The 17,753-nt window shown below is 56.3% G+C and overlaps 1 protein-coding gene across 1 annotated transcript; it reads right to left on the bottom strand.

Moving 5' to 3' along the window:
- Positions 1 to 1,879: 1,879 nt before the first annotated feature.
- Positions 1,880 to 15,868, bottom strand: LONP1 (lon peptidase 1, mitochondrial). The gene is made up of 16 exons (XM_078617270.1): positions 15,317 to 15,868; positions 13,647 to 13,735; positions 12,321 to 12,440; positions 11,238 to 11,586; positions 10,459 to 10,650; positions 9,643 to 9,726; positions 8,825 to 9,045; positions 8,514 to 8,652; positions 7,677 to 7,943; positions 6,402 to 6,524; positions 5,948 to 6,064; positions 5,352 to 5,492; positions 4,664 to 4,829; positions 4,008 to 4,216; positions 3,401 to 3,565; positions 1,880 to 3,029 (listed from the first exon to the last, which is right to left on the bottom strand). The coding sequence occupies exons 1-16, from the start codon at positions 15,821 to 15,823 to the stop codon at positions 2,874 to 2,876; spliced, it is 3,045 nt and encodes a 1,014-aa protein (XP_078473396.1). The 5' UTR covers positions 15,824 to 15,868; the 3' UTR covers positions 1,880 to 2,873.
- Between the last annotated feature and the right edge of the window lie 1,885 nt (positions 15,869 to 17,753).

Genomic DNA, 17,753 nt, shown 5'->3' with positions numbered 1-17,753 from the left:
AGTTTGGAGGCTGTACCTCCTCAGGGTAACGAATAAGGGGACGGTATACCCCTTGTGCGATAGGGACTGTATTAAGAAAACAATAAACAGTGTGTGCCTTAAAGAAGGAGTTTATTCGTCCGTCATTTACAACACTACAGTTGCACCAGGGTCTGCTGACAGGAGGAATGTAAAAGCCAGGAGGAACCAAACCAGAGGATGCCCTCACAAATCTGGCTGTCCGCCTGATGATGCTAGTCGTAATTACTGGCGAAACGTCGTACTCAGATTGTAAATATTGTAGTTGGTTTACTCAGCTAACACACCGGTGTGCTGTACTAGTAACGAATTGGCACGTTCTGTTTACGTGACAAATCTTACCAATTGGCTGTGTCGGGTGGTGGCGGGTTTAACGACACGTTTATATCTACGCGATCTAAACCAAAGGATAAAACCTGTTATGGATATCGGTCGCGCAAGCGTACTGCGTGTTAAACAGGAGAAGTGGTGTGATTATGTTTGAGTCTAGAATGAGGGGTTTATTCTTTCGGTAAAGTCACGTAGATAGGTTCAAAGAAAATTAAAAAGAAAATTAAAAAAATACGACGTTGGGTCTAGAATTAGAGGTTTATTCTGTTCGTCCGCGTTGTTCCACTGCTCGCCACAAGCAGCGTCCAGTACAACGGAGGCCGTGATAGCATCTTCTCGTGTCCTCCCCACGCCAACAGCCGTGATCTGTGTGTTTTTTGTTCATGTTTCACGGCTGCCACGCAAACGCAAAGTCTCCACACACACCGGCCCTCAACCTCTTCTTCCGACCGAAGCGGACTTTTTTTCTTAAACAGTTAACACAACGGTGCCTGCGATGCGCGTTGTAATGAATGACAGACGAGATTTTTTTGTTTGTTTTTAAATAAAATCAACGTTAACGCTTGCCAGGGCTTTACAAGGTGAAAGTGCTCAGCTCGCAAGTGGGCGTGGCCACGAGCGGAGGTGGTGACGTCACCAACGGTTGCCCCTTTTTTGGCGCGAAACTTTTTGGGTTTCCATGACGACGAGCCGTTACAAAGGACTTGGGCGCGCCAATGTCAGCAGATAAACAATGGTCGATAACAGTGTGGCCTTAAAATCAATATACGAAAGGCGATGTTTAGGGAAATGGGCCTCCAAAGCATACTTTAAAAAAAATCTTAACTGACGAGCATCTTTCAAAAGACGGATGTCTTACAGAAGACGCATTCCCGAATACATCTCCATCTTCCGGAAGACGTCTTCCGGAATACTCTCCATCTTCCGGAAGACATCTTCCATCATTCTGAAATACGCCTTCCGGAAGGTTTATGGCATCTTCCGGAAGACGTCTTCCTGTGAGACGGAAGACGTCTTCCAGAATACATCTCCATCTTCCGGAAGACGTCTTCCGGAATACTCTCCATCTTCCGGAAGACATCTTCCATCGTTCTGAAAAACGTTTTCCGGAAGGTTTACGGCATCTTCCGGAAGACGTCTTCCTGTGAGACGGAAGACATCTTCCGGAATACATCTCCATCTTCCGGAAGACGTCTTCCATCTTTCTGAAATCCACCTGAAGAAGACCGCTTGTGTTGCGATCGAAACGTCGTGGGTTTTTTGCTTTTAAAATGTTTACGTGACTTTACCGAAAGAACCAAGAATATGACGAATGAGTGTTTTATTTGCACTTGTGTACCACTGCCAACGCAGCATGATCACCAAATAATTTATGTAAAGATTCTGCTTTTCACCAGAAATGCTCGATCACCAGCTATGCTCCATCTACCGCTGGATGGTCTTCCAAAGACGTCGCAACCCCCCGCGGTCCTTGGACGCAACGCTCCACCGAGCGCCTGCACGACGGCAGCAGCCAAGACACAAACAGGCACCTGATTCAGGTAATTTATTATAGATTAGACATCTTTACAATGTATATTTATCACTATCAGCTCATAATCCCCGTCTGCTCAGGCCGGGCTTAGCTCGCGGTTGCCCAATCGACACTTGACACAGTCGCCGTAGCGCAAACTACAGCAGCAGCATGGACACAGACCCACACCGAAACCGTGACTCCACAATCGGCGAGGCCACACCGCCGCAGTGATGGGGCCGGGGCTGCGGCCAGCGGAGGCAAACGATGACGGGGTTGTGGCGGCGGCGGCGAGCTACGCCAGCGTTTGACCTCATCGCAGGTGCTGGGGGTCGGAGGCACCTACCACGTCACTCATCGTGGACCCACTCGGGAAGGGGGGGGGGCGTAGGGGGTGCACGCTATAAAAACCGTACGAAACCGATTAATCAGGCGGTAGGTGCACACTAGGTGCGCGTAAGCGGAGCTAAAACTACATCGAGAGACTCTTTCTCAGAAACTCGACTTCCAAGGCCACGGCGCGGGACGCCCGCGGAGGTCGGCGTCCGACGATGGTGGCGATGGCGACAGCGATGGCGACAGCGATGGTACGCTGCGTGAACGATGACGTGAGTAAGCTGCGGGGCCACCGTGGCGTCGCTGACCCCGGCACGACGGAGGTACGAAGTGGAGGTCCTACGCAGCGTGTCCAGCTCAGCCGGGGTCGTGCTGGGCTCGTAGGCAGAACGGCGACACAATGACGGACGGCCATACGAGTCCACACAAAGGCCACCCGGCTACGGTTAAGGCCGGCTTAGTTCACCAGCCGAACACCGGAGCAGTGACCACAGCCGATACGCTGCCCACTCCACCCACGTGTCTCCACAACTCTACCAATGTCGCTCCACCTTCCCGCGCGGACGCCGCTTGTCGGTGGCTCGGTGAGCACCGCACCGGGCTCGGGTTCAAGTCTTTGGGCCGATTTGAGGCCATGTTTGTGCGTGTGCGCGCGTGAGGGGGGTGGGGGGAGAGATCAGCTCTGCTCCGGCGGGAAGGCCACGCCAACGATCTGGCTGTAGTGGTCCACAAAGTGGACCTCAAGGCCCTCAGTGATGTACGACGCCAGGTCCGAGAAGTCCTTCCGGTTCTCCGCGGGGAGGATCATGCAGGTGACTCCCGCTCGCCGCGCCTGACGCACGCACACGCGTGGGGGGTGTGAGTTAAGAGTGCGGGTAAGGGTACAATATTGTGTAAGGGGGGTACACCATGGTGGCGAGATGTTAACTACTTCGCCTGGTTTCCAGGAGGTTGTGGGTTCGATCCCAACCATGATTCCTGTATATTTTGAATTTGCATGTTCTCCTCGTGGTCACGTGGATTTTTTTCCAAGTCCTTAGATTTTTCCCTCCACATTTAGAAACATGCGTTTAGAGTATTTGGCCGCTATACATTTCCACACGACAAACCACTTCGTTGAGCTATCATTTGTACCCAGGTCGCTTCTGAAAAACAGCTACATAGCTCAGTGGGCCTTACCTTGTAAAATAATAATAGACTCACCGCGATCGTCTTCTCCTTGATGCCGCCCACCGGGAGGATTTTGCCTGTGAGCGACACCTCCCCCGTCATGGCGAGGTCCTGCCGCACGGCGCGGCCCAGCGCCAGCGACAGCAGCGCCGTCACGATGGTGCAGCCGGCACTCGGCCCGTCCTTGGGCGTCGCACCCTGCGAGCGCACAATGATAAGGATTCCCCCGCATAGCCTTCAGCAGAACGTTGGGGCAAGTGCTGTTCACGAGCACCTATGAAGGCCGGCGTATGTATGTTGAAATTCGTTCGCTTTTGCAGGTAGCCAACCGGAAGGACAACAAACTCAACACAAAAAGCAGTTGTAAAGAAATTAATTTTCAATGTAGATTTAAACGTTAATAGCTCTTTGAAGAGGGCCAGGACCATGCCTGGCCCGCTTTGTCCCTTAGCGACGATGTTTACACATCACACCAGATACCAATTTGTGACCGAGCCAACCTAGGGGAGACACAGGTCTGTGGTTCAGGTATTCATCACAGACGTTGGCCTTGAGCAGGAATCGAATTCGGGTCACTGGGTTTGTACACACACCCACAAAGCATGCGCACACGCCCACGCGCGCACCCACACAAATGTACCTCAGGCACGTGTAGGTGGAGGTGCGAGCTGGTGAGCGTCTCGTTGCCGGGATCGTGCTGCATGAGGAAGGAGCGCGCGAACGTGTACGCGATGCGCGCGCTCTCCTTCATCACGTCGCCCAGCTGCCCCGTCACCTCCAGCGTCCCTTCCTTGGTCTCCGGGTCGCGGGGTCGGCGCAGTGACGTCTCCACAAACAGCGTCGAGCCGCCTGCGGTCGGCGAGGTTGAGAACGCAGTTACATCATGGTTACATCGCGGTTGGGCGTCTAGAACTCAAACGAGCAGGCTATCGTAGTAAACGTGCGGGCTATTGTGGCAAACGAGCGGGCTATCACGTGGTAACGAGCAGGCTGTCGTCTTGTGCCGCCGTCACGATCCAAATTTGCAAAATACAATTTAAAAAAATGACAGTAAATTAGTCAACGTGGAATCACACACACACAGCAGCCATCGTCGCCTCCTATTAAGAAACCAGGGCAGGCCGTCCCTGTGACGATGGCCCTGCGCTGTAAGAGCGATACCGCCCATACCACAGTTACTATATAATCATTATTTTCGTTATCACGCTGGGGGAGACAGGGCTGTCGACAGTGACGGCGTTGGTGGGCGCGGCAGCGAAGGGGGCGAAGGGAGGGGGGGAGGCCTTTGCGACGCACCCATGGCGGTCCACGCCAGACCCATGACGACGCCGGGCGGCGTCACGTCGTACATGCGGTCCACGGTGAATACCGGCTTCCCCACAAAGTCCTGCAGGTTCCCGGTGTCCACGGTGACGCTCTCCGCATCACCCTCCACCAGCCGGAACGCGGCCTTCCGGAACACCTACACCACAACCGCCGCCACGACCGCCACCACCGTCATCAAAACCATCAATTACACATAGCCATCAGCGTCGTCAACACAAACACCACTACCATTGAAAACATGCCCTTTATGAAACTACCTGAGCCGCAATGCGGCCTTCCGGAACACCTACACCACAACCGCCACCACCACCGTCAACAACACCATCAATTACACATAGCCATCAGCGTCGTCAACACAAACACCACTACCATTGAAAACATGCCCTTTTTGACACTACCCGAGCCGGAATGCGGCCTTCCGGAACACCGACACCACCACCGTCACCACCGTCACTACCAGCACCACTGTCACCAACACCAACAATCTCACACAGCCATCGGCATAAACATCAATACCACCACCAATGCCGTCACTGCCACAACCGCGATGACGAGCTTTCACTGGCCCTCCACCAGCCGGACCGTACTCCCTTTGCAGTACTCTCTCTGTCTCACTCTCTCTCACATGCTGCCCTCTCTCTCACCCTCACAATCTCACCTTCTCGATCTGCTTCTGCAGGTTGCGCACGCCGCTCTCCCTGCAGTACTGCCGGATGAGGATCGCGAGCGCGTCCGCCGTGATGGACGCCCGCCCGTCCGTGAGTCCCGTGCCTGTCTGCACCTGTGGCACCAGGTACTTCTACGGTGGGAGGGGGGGCGGAGAGGGGGTGGGAGATGTTGAGTTGTGCGCGCATGTTCAAGGTTGTGATGAAGTGTGTGAACATGATGGTATGTGGGGAGCGGTGGCGCAGCGGTTCGCTATTGGGGAGAAAAAGGCACCCGGATGTGGTGCTGGCCACCCACCCCCTTGTGTGCCGTACCGGCTTTCATCGGTGCTCGCTAGCTGCACTTACCCTAACAGTCTGTTAAGGCTATACGGCGGATCTTTGCCCGAGTGTGTGATGAAGCGTGGAGTGCGGTGGCGTGTGCGAGATGCGGTGTGTTCGGCAAGCTGTGGACTACAACGATCGTGTACGCGCGTGCCGAGGTGTGTGTAGGACGCGCGCACGTGACGAGGGTGCGTGTGTGTGCGTACGCGCGCGTGGTTTGTGTGACGAGGCGAGTTCGACGAAGAGGTGGATGTGTGATAGTTGCCTCGGCGATAGCGAGCTTCTCCTGCGCCACGTATCCCGACACGGCGATCATCTCCATGCGGTCTCGCAGCGGCTCGGGGATCGTGTCCAGCACGTTCGCCGTGCAGATGAACAGCACCTTGGGGGAAGGTGGGTCAATGGGTCAGGGGTCAAGTCAATCGACGGGGCAGCCAGTCAAGCATCAAGGTGCGATCCAGACCCCAATGCCTGTATATTTGGAGTTCTCCCCATGGTCGTGTGGATTTTCTCAAGGTCCCCCGGGTTTTCCCTGCACATTTTGGCTGCTATAAATGTCCACGTGACAAGCCACTTTGTTGAGCTATTATTTGTGGCCAGGTCGCTTCTGATAAAGAGCTATGTAGCTCAGTGGGCCTTACCTGGTAAAATAAAAGTAGTAATAGTTTGATGGAGGGAGGTGGAAGGTCACCAGGGGTCACGGGGTCAAGCGGCCTCACCTTGGAGAGGTCGATGGTCACGTCGAGGTAGTGGTCCAGGAAGTTGGCATTCTGCTCGGGGTCCAGCAGCTCGAGCAGCGCGGACGACGGGTCGCCCTGGTAACCGCGGCCAATCTTGTCCACCTGGTCGCCGTGGAAACGGGGACAGCGACCACGTTACCGGGGGAAAGCATTCTCGTGGAGTGGCAGTCGGCTAAGCAAAGGAGACCCCGAATTTGATAAATATAACGGAGAAAAAGAATGAATTCAAGATCCTTATAGAAATAAACACTGTGAAAATAATTTAAATTGGAATTAGTCCATTGCTTTAAATCTTTTCACACAACTGGTGCACGTGGCATGAATGCCAGGCATGACGTGCGCCATGCGTTCCTGGTCTGTTTACGAGCTGTGAAATCTGTTCCTTTGCGGAGGCCGAGTCGATCTAGGGGAGGCCCAAGACCAGTTCAGGTAATCGTCGCCAGTGTTGGCCGTGAGTGGAATCGAACTTGGGTCACCGGGTTTTCTAGCGCAGCGCACTAACCGCTACACAGACAACAAAGACAAAGATCCCCCGTGTAACCTTAACGGACTGTAGGGGCAAGTGCTGTTAGCGAGCACCTATGAAGGCTGGCACGGTGCACGAGGGGGTGGGTGGCCAACACCAAGCCTGGCCGCCTTTGTCTCCCTAGTGGTGACGTTTACACATCGCACCAGGTACTCATTTGAAGCCGAGTCGACTTACGGGAGGCCCAGGACCAGTTCAGATAATAGTCACTGGTGATGGCTGTGAGCGGGAATCAAACCGTACATACACAAAACAAGTACATACACACAGCGCTTGTGCCATGCCAGGTGCACTTTGAGGCCACGTGAAGTGTGGAAGGCTTGCTGACCGGAGGTCACGGCACAGGCCCAGCTGCCATGGGTTGACTAAGATGACTGGCATATGCCCCAGCTGTGCCCCCTACTGTGCCAACTTTGCTGTATTTTAGCCATCCGGCGTTCCGCTCGTTGTTGTGAGCGTCACTCCTCTGCCCTCTGTTGTTGTTGGAGGGCGATTGCCTCCAACTGACCAGTAGCGTCCTTCACGAGCCTTCTCCATAGAGGCCGATCTTGACATCACTTGTACCAGTCATCAGCAAGTCCACTCAGCTCCACATCCTCTCGTACCGCATCAGCCCATCTCTTCTCCATCCCGTGTCATGCCCATTTAACCCCCTCTCCCAGCCAAACAGAAGCTGCTTGGGCATGCGCACACACACACACACGCACACACACGCACGGGCTTCTCACCTCGTCGATGAGGATAAGCGGGTTCTCCGTCTTGGTCTTTTTCAGGCACTGGATGATCTTGCCGGGCATGGCGCCCACGTAGGTGCGGCGGTGCCCCTTGATCTCGGCCACGTCCGTCATGCCGCCCACGCTGAAGCGGAAGTACTCGCGATTGAGCGCGTGGGCGATGGAGCGCGCGATCGACGTCTTCCCCACGCCGGGGGGGCCGTGGAAGCACAGGATCTTGCCCTGCGTCGTGCCGCGCAGGTGGCTCACGGCGATGAACTCCTGCGTACGTGCGTGTGTGTACGCGTGTGTGTGTGTACACGTACGTACGGTAGGTAGTGGGGGCAGGGGGTAGAGTGAGATCAGGGTGGGCGAAAGCTGTGTGTGTACTCGCGCGCGTGTGTTTGTACACTATGGGGAGAGGTGGTGCAGTGGTTTGCGCGCTGCGATACAAACCCAATGACCCGAATTCGATTCCCATTAACGGCCAACACCAGTGACGATTATTGTTAAGGCTAGATGGGGGATCTGTGTCTTTGTGTACACTGAGCAGTGGTGCGGTGGTTGGTTAGCCCACTGCGCTACAAACCCGGACACTCAAGTTTGATTCCCGCTCACAATCAACATCGGTGACGATTATCTTAAACGGTTCTTGTTGTGGTTGTTGTGCTTGTGGTGTATTTGTTGTTGTGCTTGTGGTGTATTTGTAGTTGTTGTTGTGGTGTATTTGTAGTTGTTGTTGTGGTGTATTTGTTGTTGTGGTGTATTTGTAGTTGTGCTTGTGGTGTATTTGTTGTTGTGCTTGTGGTGTATTTGCTCCATGGCTGTGGTGGCGGTGGCTGTGGTCCCCACCAGGATGCGGGCCTTGATGTCATCCATGCCGTAGTGGTCCTGCTCCAGGACTTCGCGCGCTCGCCCGATCTTTAGCGTCTCCTCGCTCACGCGGCCCCACGGCACGCTCGTCAGCCAGTCCAGGTAGTTCCTCGTCACACTGAGGGCATCATACGTACCACATCATCATACCAACATCATAAAGACAGAGATTTAACGTGTAGCTGTAACAGACTGTTTGTCGTTGTAACGTGACCCCCGTGCCCCGACTGGACACGTGTGAAAAAAAGCTCCATAGCTCATCGGATTCTCCCGTGCGCCGCTGCCCTCACTTGAACTCGGAGGAGTGGTTGTCGAGCAGCGCCAGCTTGCTCAGCTCCTCCTCGATGACGGGGACGACGTGGGGCGGCACCACGAGGTTGGAGAGGCGCTCGCGCATGCGCTCCGCGATGGCGTCCTTGTCGTCCTTCTCCAGGCCCAGCTCCTTCTTGATGATCTTCAGCTGCTCCTGCAGCAGGTACTTCCTGTGCGTCTGCTTGATCTTCTCCTCCACCTGCGAGGGCGGCAGCGGCGGCGGCGGCGTCGCGTGGAGGAAGACGCAGCAGGGAGAGGGCCGGGCGTTGGGGGGGGCTACACGCGTGGCGACCTGCGATCCCGCGCTGGGGAGAGGAGGGGGCCGCCCCTCTGAGGCCGTGCCCCCACCCCCACGACAGACGCCCAGCGGGGGGCCCGAGGAAGTGGGAAGAGGCCTCGAGGAGAAGGAGGCGGTGTGGGGAGCATGGGCCGCATGGGAGGGGAGCCGCTGGGAGGACGCGGTGGGGGCCAGCGAAGAGGTATTGATGGTCGAGGTGGAGAACGTGGTGGGTGCATCACGAGTTGGGAGATGGCGGTACCAGCAAAGTGTGGACTGATATCATCATTGCCTTCTGTATGGGATCGAGTGTTGCCCCCTTGCTCAAAAATGATTTGCCAAAAACATCCTAATCTATGCGCGCCTCCGTGTGTACCGTTTTGTATGTGATGCAGTTACAGTACGTGTTTGATGACGAAGATAATCGTTGTCATTATGAAATAATGAGTGGGGAGAGAGGCTGAGAGAGAGAGAGAGACAGAGGGTAGAAAAAGAGACCGGGAGAACCGGGCTTCTCACCTCTCGCCCAAGCCTCTGCTGGAGTTTGCTCAGCTCAAATTCCTTCTTCAGCAGTGACAGCGCCTTGTACAGCCTCTTGGGGATCTGTTAACGCTCACACGCACGATCACGCGTGTGAGCGCTCGCGTGTGTGCGAGCACGCGAGTGAAAGTGTGTACGGGCACGCGAGTGAAAGTGTGTACGGGCACACGAGTGTAAGTGTGTGCGAGCACGCGAGTGTGTGTGTGAGCACGCGAGTGTAAGTGTGTACGGGCACGCGAGTGTAAGTGTGTACGGGCACGCGAGTGTAAGTGTGTACGGGCACGCGAGTGTAAGTGTGTGCGAGCACGCGAGTGTAAGTGTGTGCGAGCACGCGAGTGTAAGTGTGTGCGAGCACGCGAGTGTGTGTGCGAGCACGCGAGTGTAAGTGTGTGCGAGCACGCGAGTGTAAGTGTGTGCGAGCACGCGAGTGTAAGTGTGTGCGAGCACGCGAGTGAAAGTGTGTGCGAGCACGCGAGTGTAAGTGTGTACGGGCACACGTGTGAGCGCTCGCGTGTGTGCGAGCACACGAGTGTAAGTGTGTACGGGCACGCGAGTGTGTGTGCGCGTGCGAGCTGGAGTACGCGATCGCAAGGACACACGGGTCGACACGGAGAGACACACTGTCGCACGGGAGACAGGGACGTGGTGACACACGGACACGATGACGTGCGAGTGCCGACGTAACAGCTGATCGCCCCAAGAGCCTGCTAAAGGCTGCATGGTTAGGGGAGGTAGATCTTAGTCTCTGCGTAATATCCCCGCGCTCCCAACCCCCCCACCCTACCCCCAGCTCACGTTGGTCTCCTCCAGCACGTCCTGCAGCTCGTGCGACTCCGCCCCGGTCAGCGCCGCCCCCATGTCGCTCAGGTAGATGGGGTTGTCGATGACGCGCTGCCCGGCCTGCATCATCTGCACCACCGACTCGCGGTACAGCGGGTTCAGCGCGATGATGTCGCGGATCGTCTTCACGATCTCCGCCGTCAGGGCCTGGCGCACGGGGACAACAACGGGAGACGGGGAGATGTGGGGAGAACACGTGGGCAGACATGGGGACACGCGGGGAGATACACGATAAGAGGCGGGGCAAGAGGACACAGGCACACACGGAGGGACACGGACAAACGGGAACACGGAGACACATCGAGAGACAAAATGACACACAGGGGGACAAGTGGAGGAGCACAGACGCACAGGTCGACACGGAGGGACACGTGGTGACACGGGAGACAGGGACGTGGAGACGCACGGTGAAACGTGGACACACGGAGACGACACATGCAGACACACGGGGAGTCGGGGAGACACACACGAGACAAGGAGACACACACTGAACACGTGCAATCAGCGCGCCCAGACACACACAGTCACAGTTGCATTTCGGGACCTCTCAACAATCGCCATTTGCGGTATCTCTGAGAACTCCTTCTGACCCGCCCTTACTGGACATCTGTGAGAAAGAGCTTTATAGCTCATCGGATTCCTCCAATATGAATAAAGATTCTGATTCTGACCTATCTGACCTATCTCTCCGTCAAACCTGTGCCCGTTTGGCGCGACCTCTCAATACGACGCACCTTGACCTCCTCGGTGTGCGTGAACTCCTCGTGCACCACGTTCTCCACCTCCACCATCAGCACCTCCTCACTCGCCCCCCCCGCGTCCTCCCCTCCCAGCGGCTCCACCCCCACGGGGCCCGTGCCGCCCCCCGCCGCCACCTCCGCCACCTCCTCGGGGCCCCCCGGGGCGCCAGGCGCGGGGGGCACCGTCTCCAAGGGGCGCCCGCCCCTCTCCCGGCGCCAGCGTCGACCCCGGGGTCGCCCTTCCTGCTCGGGGTCGCCCGGGGTCGCGGTCTCGTCCGCTTCTGCCTGCGGGGTCATGACCATCATCTCGGGGTCGGCGTCGAGCGCGCGTGTGATCCGGATCCTGGGGGGCAGGTGGGTTGGGAGGGGGGGGGCAGCGTGGTCAATGATGACTGCGCTCGTTAAATTTGGTTTCATCACCATCAGGCATGGTCGATCCACTGCTGGATGAAGCTTCCTCAAGCGTCCGCCACCATCTACGAAGGTTTAATTCGCGTGAAGGAATGCTGCTGGATGACAGTGGTATGTAAATCGAATAGGCCGATGGTCCCGGTGATACCACCAACAGTAGCGGTGTGACGCGAGTGCGGCCCTACCCCCGGTGTTAACGGTGTGACACGAGTGTGGTCCTACCCCCGGTGTTAACGGTGTGACGCGAGTGTGGTCCTACCCCCGGTGTTAACGGTGTGACGCGAGTGTGATCCTACCCCCGGTGTTAACGGTGTGACGCGAGTGTGGTCCTACCCCCGGTGTTAACGGTGTGACGCAAGTGTGGTCCTACCCCCGGTGTTAACGGTGTGACGCGAGTGTGGTCCTATCCCCGGTGTTAACGGTGTGACGCGAGTGTGGTCCTACCCCCGGTGTTAACGGTGTGACGCGAGTGTGATCCTACCCCCGGTGTTAACGGTGTGACGCGAGTGTGGTCCTACCCCCGGTGTTAACGGTGTGACGCGAGTGCGGCCCTACCGCCGGTGTTAACGGTGTGACGCGAGTGTGGTCCTACCCCCGGTGTTAACGGTGTGACACGAGTGTGGTCCTACCCCCGGTGTAAGCGGTGTGACGCGAGTGTGGTCCTACCGCCGGTGGCCCATGACGATCATGCGCAGCTTGTCGCCCAGGTCCTGCATCTCGTGGATCTGGACGAACGTCCCCACGGGGTGGATCTCGTCGAGACTGCTCACCGCGTCCGCCTCGTTACTGCACAGAGACACACGCAATCATCGTATAACCTCAACCGACTTTTAGGAAAATGCACGTACGCTGAATTTCTTTCGCACCGTACATAGCCAACTGTGCTAATCGGAGGTGCGAAAAGTGTTCTTAGTGTGCACAAATGAAGGCCGGGACGGCACACGAGGGGGTGGGTCGCCAGCACCACGCCCAGCCACCTTTTTCCCCCCAATGGCGATGTTTTACACACCGCACCAGGTACTCATTCGAGGCTGAGTCGATCTAGGGGAGGGCCCAGGACCGGTTTGCTCAGGTAGCTGGGTTGATGGTTCAGCGTGCTAACCACTCCACCACCGCTCCCCACACACACGGACACACCCATCAGAGCTCCTCCGGCACACACGCACTCGCACACAGTCGACACACGGGTGGTGATTGCCATGCAATGAACACCTAAGCAGCAGGATGTGACTCAATAACACCCCCTGCTGTGGATGTTGTTTGTGATACTGCATGGGCAGTGGTGCACAAGCACAAACAACACTATCTCAACACATTCGTCAATAACATTGCCTTAAAATGAAAACAAAAAATGTTTCAACACCCTACGTTTCAGGCAACGGCCCCTTCTTCATAGCAGACAAATGGGATATACTCGAATATAGATTGGGATAACGCTGTTTTCGTGCTGGTGGTGTTGAGGGTGGTGGGGGTGGTGTTGAGGGTGGTGGGGGTGGTGATGGTGGTGGTGTTGAGGGTGGGGGTGGTGGTAGTGGTGGGGGTGGTGGTGTTGAGGGTGGTGGTGGTGGTGGTGTTGAGGGTGGGGGTGGTGGTAGTGGTGTTGAGGGTGGTGGTGGTGGGGGTGACGGGGGCGGTGATGGTGGTGTTGTTGAGGGTGGTGGGGGTGGTGGGGGTGTTGATGGTGGTGGTGTTGAGGGTGGTGGGGGTGGTGGTGTTGAGGGTGGTGGGGGTGACAGGGGTGATGGTGGTGGGGTTCATGGGGGTGACGGGGGTGATAGTGGTGGGGGTGATGGTGATGGTGGTGGTGGTGGTGTTGAGGGTGGGGGTGGTGGTGGTGGTAGTGACGGGGGTGGTGATGGTGGTGGTGTTGAGGGTGACGGGGGTGGTGATGGTGGTGGTGTTGAGGGTGGTGGGGGTGACAGGGGTGATGGTGGTGGGGGTGATGGTGGTGGGGGTGATGGTGGTGGGGGTGATGGTGGTGGTCTCCCACACCTGTCGTCTCGCTTGAGGAAGACCCCCGCGTAGGGCTGCGCGAGCCGAACCTTCCTCCTCAACAGCTCCATCAGCTCCTTGTTCTTCACCTACACGGGCAGAAAAAAAAACAAAGATCCCCAGTATAGCCTTGAACAGACTGTTGGGGCAAGTGCTGTTAGCGAGCACCGATGAAGGCCGGCACGACACACAGGGGATCCGGCGATGTTTACACACCGCACCAGCTACTCATTTGAGGCTCAGTCGACGTAGGGGAGGCCCAGGACCGTTTCAGATAATTGTCACTGGTGTTGGTTGTGAGCGGGAACCGAACTCGGGTCGCTGGGTTCTTAGAGCAGCGAACTAGCCGCTGCACTACCACCTCCACGGACACACGCGGAAACACAGACATCACTCTTCCTCCTCACCACCACGAGATGTTGCAAACTATCAACACCCAACCCCAGCATTAACCACTCACCACCACGAGCCATCACAACCAGCATCCTCAAGATACATACTCTTTGGATTGCTCGGTAAAGTCACGTAAAAAGAAAACAACTAAATTAAATCACGACGTTTCGGAGTCAACACAAGCTTCCGTCTTCAGGTGAAACCGTCATAGCAAAATTGCTGTATCAATTTTGATACGGCAATTTTTACTTTACCGAAAACCCCAAAGAGTATGAATCCTTGCAGTTACGAAAGCTTCTAATCTAGAATCTTCAAGATCATTACCCTGAGTCATCACGAGTTGTCACCAAACAAAGATACCCCCATAGAGCCTTAACAGAAACTGGATTTCTTCACTAATCTGGCTGCCGCCTGATGATACCGGTTGTAATTACAAGGGAAAGGTCTTACTCAGATTGTAAATGTTGTGGCTTTGCTCTCCAACATACCAGTGTGTTGTATTAGTAACGAATTGCCATGTTCTGTTTACGTGACAAACGTTACTAATTGGCTGTGTCGGGTGGTGGCGGGTTTAACGACACATTTATATTTACGCAATCTAACCCAAAGAAAAAAACCTGTTATGGATATTTGTCGCGAAAGCGTACTCCGTGTTAAACAGCCTTAACAGACTGTAGGGGAAAGTGCCGTTAGCAAGCGCCTACGAAGGCCGGCACGACACACGAGGGGGTGGGTGGCCAGCACCACCACAGCCAGCACCACCACAGCCAGCACCACCACATCCAGCACCACCACAGCCAGCACCACCACAGCCAGCACCACCACAGCCAGCACCATCATTACCCCGAAGTCATCGCCACCACGAGCCACCAGCTCCCACTCACCACTCTCCACCTCGACCACACAGCACTCGTCACTCGACGTAGATTTACCATCAACAAACACAAACCACCCCCGCGGTGCAAGCGAGAGGACGGGGTGGTGAAAGTCAACAGTTGGGAGGGCAGATCATTCTAGAAGGTGGCGGAGTGACAGTGAGTGTGGAAGATGTTTGAAGGGTACTGGGGGCGTTGCGGGTGAGAGAGAATACGGGATGAGTCTTGGAAGGTGTCATTGAGCGTGGACGGAGCGCCGAGTGCTTCCCGCACCTCCCACTAGCACGGCTGGTTCCGTACGGTGCGAACGAAGTTCAACACAACACACACCAGCGAGAATGACAGCACAAGCAGAGAGAGAGATGGAGAGTGAGTGTGTGTGGGGAGCCCAGGAGCCTTCACCTCGATGATCTTGATGAAGCGCGGGAACACGGGGTTGCGAGACACCGCGATCGCGGGCACGTTGGGGAACACTTCTGGGACCACGAGCGTCGCCAGCGCCGTGATCCCGGGCGAGGAGAAGGCGGCACCACCGCCGCCACCGTCCCCGCTCCCCGCCTCCTCGCCACCGCCACCACCGCCCGAACCCTCGGCCGCATCGTCTCCCCCGAGGCCTCGAGCCCCGCGGTCGCCTCCCTCGCTCCGCGCGGACGCGAGGCGCCGCGGCGGGCGGTGCGGCCATCCCAGCTCGGTGACCCCGCGCGGCCTCTGCCCGACGCCTCCGTGCGGGGCCCCGCAAGACGCCGGCGGCGGCGCGGCCGAGCTCAGGGCCCGCACGCAGCGCGACGCCTGAGCCGCGGCTCCACGGCGCGGCCGGCAGAGCGACGATCCCCGCGGAGGTGCGAGCCCCAGCAGCCGCAGCGCCGAGCGCGACCCGCCGCGAAGCGAAGCACCAAACATCGCCGCCATGCCGACTCTCGTCCACAACGCACGCACGTGGGTGCCGGGCTCCGGGTGGAAACACGAACGCGGTGGGGGGGGGTGCCCCGAAAGGTTCCGGGCCGCGGTGACGCAACCGCGGAGCAACTGCGCGTGACGTAACGCGGGAAGGGGCCACGTGGTCAGTGATGCGGCGGCTCCACTGCTGGATGAAGGCCTCCCTCGGGCCTCATCGTACGGACGCGTTTCATCCCCCGAGGCTGCCACTCCGTCATTCGTCTCGGCCTTCGTCCCGTCTGTCTCCCCCATTGGGAAATTGCACGTTCCTATGGCGGGGCGAGTCGATACATCTGATACGCACCGTTGGCTTCCCGAAAAAAATTGTCCTTATTTTACCGATCCCGTAGAGATGATGATGAGTCGGCATACCTGTCAAACCATACGGTCGAGCCGTATTCTTGTACAAGCAAATTGAGTGTCCAGGTTCCATACGGCGCAGAGCCGTTTCGAATTGCAACTTTCAATTCGTGCAAAAAACATTTCCGCTTGTTTCTCCCTTGCGATGGAACTTTGTAGGATGAACGTTGAGATTGATAGGGGCACGGGGTGGCCAATAGGGTCTGACTTGGTCTGCACTGATAAAGGGGTTGACAGGGATGCGAGTCAACTTCACACCAACAACCTTTGTTTGCACTCGCGACCTTTGGGGCCGTCCATAAATGACGTCACGCACCTGGGGGGTCAGACATTTGTGACGAGGGGGGGTTTTATAAATGTGACGTCACATCAAAATGCGCAACTTGAAATAAATATAGACAACACGTTCTACTTAATTAAATAGACTTTTTAATAAATGTTTTCTCCTACAACATCAGAGTGCAGCGCCACATTAAATACGCACTACAATGACGATAGTTTAAAGCGATTTGAAGCATGTTTTATTTTTGGGGAAGGCAGAGCTTTGTGACGTCATATTTGAGGGGGGGGGGGGTGTTACTTTTTATGACGTCGTGACAAAGGGGGGGGGGGATCGTCCAAAATCGCGTGACGTCATTTATGGACGGCCCCAAAGATATGTGGGCACTCGAAATGTATTTGCCAACGGAAGGATCCTGCATCAACGCTGGACACACAGAGTGACCAACGGAGAAGAAGAAAATGTCACACGTGGAAGACCACGTGACCACGATGGTGGTGATGCAGGCAGTGACGAGAAGGAAACTGGCACGAATTCGGACACACGAGTAGGATGGACAACAACAGTACAATTAAGAGCGTGTTGTTTGGGAAAAAGAACGGAAGGAAACGGAGCTGGAGACCGAACAGAGAATGGCGTGAAGGCGTCACGAGAGAGATTGGTGCCAGAAAGATGTGGCAACGACTTGAGAATTGTCGGCACAGGACAAACGAATGACTCCGTGTGCAGTCGACACCTACGGGGCGACCTGCCCATGGATCGTGATGAGTACCGACACACGTTGGTTGCGAATCCTGCGTGCAAGCGACTGTTCACGTGCTGCTGGAAGCCCATCCGTTTGTTTTGAAATATAAATTGCCGTCGAGTTCCTGCCACTGTCCAGGATGTGGGAGGTGTGCGCAGAGATGGATTTGTACCGTTACGTTGAACTTCTTTCGCACCGCACGTAGCCAACCGCGCTCATCGAGCGGTGCATGGGAAGGACAACAAACTAAACCACAAAAGGCAGTTCAGAACAAATTAGTTTTTCATTCAAGTTAATGATGTGAAAGTGCATTGCTCCCAGTGGAAGAGCGTTCCAGACGGCCGCAGAAAGCGCATCCGAAAGCGCGCGATGCGGCGACCGCCTTTGTTCGCCGGCCAGCCAATCGCGGGCGAAGCGCGACGGGTGGCGCGTTCATCCTAACGGAGACCACCTTGTTGTCCCCCTGCCCACCTCCTCCTCTGACGACGGCCGGCGGTCGAGACTGGTGACGGAATTGC

The sequence above is a fragment of the Lampetra planeri genome, chromosome 53 (assembly GCF_965212315.1).
Source record: "Lampetra planeri chromosome 53, kcLamPlan1.2.h2, whole genome shotgun sequence".
NCBI lineage: Eukaryota > Metazoa > Chordata > Hyperoartia > Petromyzontiformes > Petromyzontidae > Lampetra > Lampetra planeri.
The sequence above is the reverse complement of the archived record's forward strand: the minus strand, read 5'-3'. Positions and strand labels throughout refer to the sequence as shown.

Bases quoted from the DNA above. Each gene is read 5' to 3' on its own strand.
- LONP1 (XM_078617270.1), bottom strand. From the start codon at position 15,823: ATGGCGGCGATGTTTGGTGCTTCGCTTCGCGGCGGGTCGCGCTCGGCG. The intron at 11,587-12,320 runs GTAGGACCACAC...CCTGCCCCCCAG, and splicing joins ATCGTCATGGGCCACCGGCG to GATCCGGATCACACGCGCGC. The intron at 10,651-11,237 runs GTGCGTCGTATT...CCCGTGCGCCAG, and splicing joins CGCACACCGAGGAGGTCAAG to GCCCTGACGGCGGAGATCGT.